The sequence below is a fragment of the Parasteatoda tepidariorum genome, chromosome 6 (genome assembly GCF_043381705.1).
Source record: "Parasteatoda tepidariorum isolate YZ-2023 chromosome 6, CAS_Ptep_4.0, whole genome shotgun sequence".
Lineage (NCBI taxonomy): Eukaryota > Metazoa > Arthropoda > Arachnida > Araneae > Theridiidae > Parasteatoda > Parasteatoda tepidariorum.
Genome location: NC_092209.1, coordinates 70,964,230 through 70,972,861, shown reverse-complemented (window position 1 = coordinate 70,972,861; position 8,632 = coordinate 70,964,230). Strand labels below are relative to the sequence as shown.

The following is an 8,632-nucleotide window of genomic DNA, read 5'->3' as shown; positions in this document are numbered from 1 at the left end:
TATCAAGTTTGTATTTATACAACATAACTTGTAAGTTCCTTATAAATATTAGTTATATGTTCCTTATATGTCAAAAATGCATAGTAATAAACTTTTAATTTTCTTAAGTATCAAAAAGAAAAAAAAAATTTTTTAAATATAAATATTCAAACAATTTTTGTGCCAAATTTTTCTGCACATGCATTTGAATATAAATTTCTGAGATTTTAAATCTGTTATTTTACCTTAATTTTAATTAAAAAATATTTTAAAACCTGCTGATTACCTATAGTATAATTAAATTTCAATATAATGCATGGCAACTGTTGGTAGTTTTGAAGTTTATATATTTTCTTGGCAAACTTCAGTTTTTGACATTTTTGACGGGTTTTTGACGGTTTAAACCAGTATTATACCCTTGTCATGTCAAAAACCACTTTTTGACGTCAAAAACCCAACCCTGCTGCTTAGAAAAGACAGTGTTCAGTCATTTTAATACACAGTGAAAATCTATTTATACATGTGCTGCAACAATTCATAACTTACACCAGTACGAGACAGAATATGATAAGTTAAAGGAAAATCTCCTTGGACATATGCGATAAGATTTAGACATATACGATGAGACCATCACCAGAATCAATAAATCTATGATTAGTAAAATTAGTTCTTGTTGAGAAACACTTATTGCATATGGATGGTGTTTTCTACACTAGGGAACGCTGCAAGCTTGGTACCGCCTGAATTTCCGGGTTACTGTTTCCGTTGTATTTTAAAGCCATTTGGCATCATTGTGTTTTGAAATTCTTGCAAACAATGTATTTGATTACTTATTTGATTGATATTGTGTTTACAATGATAACAATACTGGTGTTTACAATGCTAAAAGTGTTAGCACCAACGTAAGATGGTGCACATCTTGCAACAAGAGCAAACAGTAATAAACTTATGGAAAGAGGCCATATCAAGACTGCCAAAAAAGCGAGTTATTCAAAATCTAGCAACCATGTCACCTTTTTTAACAATATATTTCTAAAAAACTAAAACAAATTTTCACCTCAAACTCACCAGAATTACATATTAACATTAATATCTTATGAAATATGGCAGATTTGAGCTCAGAAATTATCTAATTTATCTCTTTTATTGAAAACAAAATTATCTGTTTGAAAACATTACCTATCAGAATAACATGTAGTAAGCAGCTGCAAACGTTTTAACCGGAACTAGAGTAGGTGCCGAGCTCGAGATTGTTATTGTTTTACATTTCTATTGAAAACATCATCCATAGAATAACATACCTCACAAGTATGAACTCCAATGTAAACATTTAGATCAGTATTATTGAAAACTCATTTAAATTATATACTTCTAAAATATGGTGTATCATTTTTCAGAAAAAGATTGTGTTTAGTAATAGTACATTTTTGAGATAAAACTCTTATTACATTAAGCTACAACAAAAAGGTTTCCTCACCAATGTGAATACAAACAGAAGTCAGCCATTTGAGAAGAACTCTTTTTACATATGTTAAAAAAATGAAGTTTTTCACAGGTATGAATACAATGATTACATGGATAGCCCTTAAGTAAAAAATTATTTTTACAAATACAAGAATATAGATTCTAAACAGAGTGAGCAAAGAATGTGTTTGGTCAGATGATCTTTTTAAAAAAAACTTTTATTACATACACTACAAGAATAAGGTTTCTAGCCAGTATGAACATGACTGTGTTGAGAAAGTGCAACTCTTTGTGAGAATCTCTTATTACATACACTACAACAATAAGGTTTCTCACCAGTATGTACACGACTGTGTATAGTCAGATTACCTCTTTCTGAAAAATTCTTATTACATATACTGCAAGAATACGGTTTCTCCCCAGTATGAACGCGACCGTGTATAGTCAGTTTATGTCTTTCTGAAAAATTCTTATTACATATACTACAAGAATACGGTTTCTCACCAGTATGAACACGACTGTGTCTAATCAGATAATCTCTTACTGAAAAACTCTTGTTACATATACTACAAGAAAAAGGTTTATCATCAGTATGAACATGACTGTGTTGAGTCAAACTACATCTTTGTGAGAAACTCTTATTACATATGCTACAAGAATGCGGTTTTGCACCAGTATGAACATGACTGTGTTGAGAAAGTGCATCTCTTCGTGAGAATCTCATTTTACATACACTACAACAATAAGGTTTCTGACCAGTATGAACACGACTGTGCATAGTCAGTGCACCTTTTTCTGAAAAATTCTTATTACATATACTACAAGAATACGGTTTCTCCCCAGTATGAACACGATTGTGCTTAGTCAAGTTACCTTTTTCTGAAAAATTCTTGTTACATATACTACAAGAGTACGGTTTCTCACCAGTATGAACACGACTGTGTTTAATCAGATAAGCTCTTACTGAAAAACTCTTGTTACATATACTACAAGAAAAAGGTTTCTCACCAGTATGAACATGACTGTGTGCAGTCAAATTACATCTTTGTGAGAAATTCTTATTACATATACTACAAGAATAAGATTTTCTTACAGGATGAATAACACTATGTATAAGTTTACTTTTCTGAGAAAAACTTTTTTCTTCCATGCTGCATGAACAAAGATTCTCAACTAAGAGCAGAAAAATGTGAACAATTTGATGAAAAATCCCCTATTGAAAGTTCAGAGGACAAGTTTTCTTAAGTAAATAAAAGTCAGTTGACTCCTAACAAGAGAAATTATTTGTCGTTCAAAAGACACGCTGTGCTTGCTGCTTACAGCGAAGGTTAATTGTGTGGATTGCCAAAAAATATACGTCATTAATGAATGCGCATTTATATTTCGAAATCTGTTAATATTTTTATTTAGAAGCTCTATCACTAAGAAAAATAAAAATGCCACACTTGAATCAAAGCTATAATTTTAAACTGTATAAGTCAACTTGCAGTAAAGAATTATCTGAGCTTTAGAACGGACAAATAACTAAAATTTTTTTAAAGTTATTAAACTTTTTTAAAAATCGCTCATTTGGCTACAAATGCTCCAAAATCAATGTTTTATTCCCATTTTTTGCAAATTTTCATGAGTCCAGATAATATAGCATCTGAGTAAGTTTTAAATGTTAAAAAATTAGACCACAAATGCTTGTAATTTTCTCAATAATGTGGCTTTTATCAATAATGACTTTTTATGTGCCATTTTTAGAATAAACATGGAGGGCGTTGGCTAAAGATTGCTTAAACTCGATCCAACAGTCATGCGCAACTGTTGCAAACCCACAGCAGTTATGAAAATATTATATAATTTGCAAAGAAAGCTTCGTTTCGTGCGACAACAGAGCCTTCGAAAAACAGCCATAACTCCGAAGATATCCAGTGGAAGAACCAGGCAACTGACATTATTTGAGTAATCTTTGGGTGTAAGAACCAGGTAAGAGACTTAATTTTTTGTAGGAAGTTTACTCTTAATCTAAGATAACTATGATTTAATATTTAGAGGTTTTGAAGTACAGTAAAAAAAAAAAAGAATTCCTGGATTGTAAGTGAGATTCTAGAGGTTATTGAAGTAGCGAAGTTGGTTAATTATGTTGAGAGACTAAAATGGACAGAGAGGTAGAACAGTTGGAAAAAGCAGTGGATCTATATTAAAAGGAAGTTAATGAAAAGAATTATGTTCTGTATGATGATCTCCAAAGATATGGTAATGGGATACCAACAAGTGACGCAGTGTGGATATCTCGATCCTTAGTGGCTGTTGAAACGTGACATTTGCTTACGTTAGCAACTGTTCTTTCCCTTCTATTTCGATTAAGCCAACTCCTTCAAGTATCAATTCTCTTAAAAAATGACGCATTCTAAATTCTTTCACAAAGACCTCAATTCTTTCACTATATATTTACATAGAGACTTAACACAAAGACAGGTACGAAGTTGCCAGGTGCACAAAACAAAAATATATCACTGTAGTAAAGTTAAGGAAAGAATTATATTTCAACTAATTCAGTGTGGCTGCGGCTCTGTATTCAATTAACTTGCCAATTAACATTCTAACTTATATAGAGAAACTTAGCTGAACTTTAATACGACATTTTGCTGATAAAAATTAGCTGACGTCGTAGGTCACATGTGTGGGTATGGGAGGTCTTCTTCTTGAAGTGCAAGTACCCAATTAAACTTTTTCTTTTTCAATCTCCTTAAAAATTATAATTCATTTTCTCTATCCTTTAAAATTTAAATGAAATATGTATTATTTCTAATTTTGAGAATTATAATCTTGTTCATAATATTATATTTTAACCACTTGTAATTAGCCAGCTACGTTACAACGATCAGTGAAGATTTCAGTCATAAAAGGGTTCACAAGATTATTACAACAAATAAGAGACACCAAGAAAATACTAAAAATGTGAAGTTCCCAAAAGTTTCAGTCTCGCAGTAATCGTAAAGACACGGTTCGCAGTAGAACACCGAAGTCAAGCATCACTGGCTGATGTCAGCACGCGGGAGGGTGACCACTTTGATCAGCCTGCGTAGAGATCGAGGGCACGTGGTATTGGTCCTCGTTAAAACTGTTCTACCGTAAAAGTGTTCGAATTCGCGCACAGGTCGTCGGGGTATTAAAGCAGGGGAGCCGCACCCTCTGCGGAGGATCAATATTGCGATGGCATGTCTTCGGATCATCCTCAGGTATGTTAACCAGACCGTCACCAATAGCCCATTGTGCAGCTCTAATGCGACGTAAATAAAATACCTACCTACCAACCCAAATATTTCAAAGTAAAAAAAAAAAAAACGAACAAACAAAAAGCAATAATAAGTACAACGCATAAATCAAAATTATGAAAAATTAGCATAATTAAAATTAGTGAATAGACAGTATCTTTTGAATCTCAGTCGGCTAAAATACAATGAATTCCTTGTTGCTATAATACCAATATTTAGTCAAGTTAACTTTCGTTTTTCTTTTACCAGCAAAGAGAGATGAAATAACGCCGAAGCAGTGGCGTGCCAACTTTTTTTTGACTGGGGGGGGCGAGCCAATGCAAAGTCATAAGCTTTGCTTGATTTAATATTTTAAAGTTAGTTGTATTATTTTAATATTGTAATTTGTCTAATTGTAATTATCTAAACTATTTCCGTTGTTTATGACGACGATGATTTAACTATTACATCCACACCAATTTAGTTAACAAAAAATGATTTATCAATCCGAAACTAATTAAAAAGAAAAAAAGTGTATTAAAATGTAAAAAATTTAATTAATGAATTTTGTAATTTTACTCCTTTAAACTTGTTAATGCTGAGCAATACATTTTGTCGATACATTTTAATCATAATGACATAGAATGGTTTTTCGCTCCTCAAAAACATATTGAATTAAAAATAACTTGTTATTTAAATTTTGATTCTAGCATAGATTTGAATTTAATCATGAATATAAATTTTCAGTTTACAAAAAAATGGAAAATTAACTTTATCATAATTTTAATGATAAGCACANAAATATATTGTTTGCCCCCTCACGAAAATTTCAGAGGGGGCGACTGCCCCCTCTGCCCCCCCGGCTGGCACGCCACTGCGCCGAAGTACAACTAATTATTGATGTGCTTTTATGAATAACTTCTGTAATCTTTTTAAAAATAAAAACATAGTTTGTTCGCAAAATTTTCTACTAGCAATCATTTCTTATCAGGAAAATTAACTTTTTATAAAAAAAAATTAATAATTTATTCAGTATATAATAGCATAAATAACTTGACGAAAGGGACAAGTACAGTTTGGAATCGAATTATTTCCCCAAAATAAATGTTTTTCTGAAATTATATTTTCATATTCGTGATTGCAACGCTCGAATACGCCATCTGGGGAGAAGAAAAATTCTATGTATTGACCTTCCCCCCTTTACCTTTCAGTTGTATAGGAATGTACTGCGATATTTTCCCCTTTTTTAATATTTTTCGTATTTAATTGTCAAAAATATTTTTTTCAAATTTTTGCAACGCTTTCTTTTAAAACTATGTTCATTGTAGTTTTCAGTTCTATCACCTTTCCTTACTTAAAAGTTTTTAATCTATTCGAAAATCAAAACAGAAACTAACGTACTTCCTTCTCCTATGACTCTCCACACGCTAATGGTGACAGCATACGAAGTGTTGCCATAGGTAAAAAGTTCTGCTCTACGCCACCTGCAGCCCACTTAAATCGCCAATAATATGTACTTAAAATAATTGAGATTAATTTGAAAGGCAAGAAAAAAGTTTACGTACCTACAATTCTGAGATTCCACCAGAAAAAATACCTTGTCTATCACTCCTTATTAAGTTTACGAGAAAATGTTTCGTTTTATTTTAGTAAATTGTGACACTTGACCAATTAGATTTATCCTCATCTTGTAACTGTCTAACTAAGTTAGATATCAGGAACTCTAGTAAAGATACATGATTCTTGTATGAATAACGCTTGATTAATAACTTTTTTTTACAAATTTATATGGTAATAAAACTGTGCAAATTTTTAAATTGTATTGCAGAGAGAACAAGTAATCAAAATTCGTAAATCGAACTCTCTTCTAAAATGCAAGAAGAGTCACAAAAATTTTAGAAGAGCATTTTCAATCATCATTTATCTATGAAAAGTAAATAGATAAGATGGTCATTTTTAGAGTAAGAACCGACTGCGCATTATGTCCGAGTTTCACTATTGTGTTCCATCCTGGTTCCCTGAAATCGATTAGTACTGGAGAAAATTGCTCGATTGTGATTAATTTTGGTCTCATGTCAAATGATACCTAATATAGTTAATCTCTATACAGATTAGTTGAGCTTAATAAAGTAATCGGGAAGAACAAAAAAAACAAAGAAAATAGTGGAATTAATCTAGCTTTATTAATTGCGACGTTATATATCTTACATATAAAATTGCGAGAGCAATTTTTTGCAATGAAATAAATTAATTAAAAATAACTAACATTTAAAATCACAAATAGTTAAATTTTATTGAAAACCAGCATGCGTTTCATTGTTGCTATGACACATATTCATCAGTCGTATAAATAGTAAGGGTGGTAAAAACAGATGATTTAATACCAGAGATGTAATGCTATACCAAAGAGATAAACAGTTCAAAGTAAAAGGACAGTAAGTGCGAAATGAACGGTCTCCACTTTTTGACAATTATGGCACTGCAGCAAGATCATTAAAAAATAGTTTTTGGTCTTGATGATGTAGGAACTCTCCCAAAAATGCAGGTGCATTTATGAATAATATGAGGTAAAGAAAAACTGTACCCATGGCTTTCTGAATAGCAAGGTTTGCAATAGATGAATGAACGTTTAGGATAGAAGATGATAAACGTTCATCTATTGCCAAACATGACCGAATGTTTCTGATAGATGATACAAGATCGTAGATCACAAAACATTGCTGGGCAGAATGCCATAAGTTTGATTTTTTTTCATCTCATATCATTCATAAATGTATTTTATGCCTTGACCTGAATTTTTGGGAAGGTTCTTACATCATCAAAAATAAAAACTCTATTTTTAATGATTTTGCTGTTGCGCCATATTTGTGAAAAATGTATGAAAAATTAATTTTTACATTTAACTGTTCATTTACCTTTTTAGTAGGACATTACATTTGGTAGATTAAACAATCTGTTATTACCATCTCTATAGTTTGTCTAAAGTAAGAACTCCCCATGTCATTCGTCTGAACCCGTGGCGGTGACTATGGTAACGAGGTATAACTATTTCAAGTAGTGGTGTGGGGTCAATGTGTAGGACAGGTTTTGGCTCGGGTCGTTGAGAGAAAGGGATTCTTTTTCTTCCATCTGCTCTGTTATCCCTAGAGTCAAGAGAAGCTACCCTCCCTAAAATGTGCTATTCTTGTTACCATAGCAACAGATGGCCTCAGACTTTGTGAAGGGAGGAGTTCTTACCCTAGACAAACTATACGATTTATTTAACTCATGCAGGTGTATCATTGTGATACCAAAAAAACAAATAGGTTTTTAATAAAATTTTACCATTTAAGATTTTAAACACATGTTTTTAATAAAATTTATATGCCTTATAGTTTTGTGCACAATTTCAATTAAAACAACTGATTAAAACTGATTCATTAATAATTTTTACCCTGCCAAAATATGCATATTTAACTAGTAAGTAAATAAAAGACTTCAAGAGTGTATTTGTTTATTTTATGTACTCAAAAGAGAGAAATTAAAATATCCAATTTGGATTTATGCTTTTAATTTATTTTTAAGATAAGATAATGTCAAGTTGAATGGAAATGCAAATAAAACACAATTCTTGAAGATAGGACACTAATTTATTATAAAAAAATATATCACAGATAAAAGTATAAATAAATATAAAATAATACTTTAATCATTATTTCTTACAATAGCAGTTTATAACAAAATCTAAACTTATGAAACGAGATATTTGCTGCACTGAAAAATACTCAGTTATTAATTAGTGTTTTATATTATTTAATATTAAGCAGCTGCATTATTAATGATATTATGATGAATTTGTGCATATATTTATTAATTTTTTTATGTCTAAATAGAAAAAAGCTAACAGTATAAGATTAAAATTTTTAATAAACTTCACCAATAAAATTTTTAATTTTGATAAATTAGTT

At 31.0% G+C, this 8,632-nt stretch overlaps 1 protein-coding gene across 1 annotated transcript; it reads right to left on the bottom strand.

The window, feature by feature from the left end:
- Window positions 1–1,642: 1,642 nt before the first annotated feature.
- Window positions 1,643–2,789, bottom strand: LOC107441532 (zinc finger protein 271-like). The gene has a single exon (XM_021148274.2). It carries the CDS (start codon window positions 2,591–2,593, stop codon window positions 1,691–1,693), a length of 903 nt encoding a protein of 300 aa, XP_021003933.2. The 5' UTR covers window positions 2,594–2,789; the 3' UTR covers window positions 1,643–1,690.
- Window positions 2,790–8,632: the final 5,843 nt, after the last annotated feature.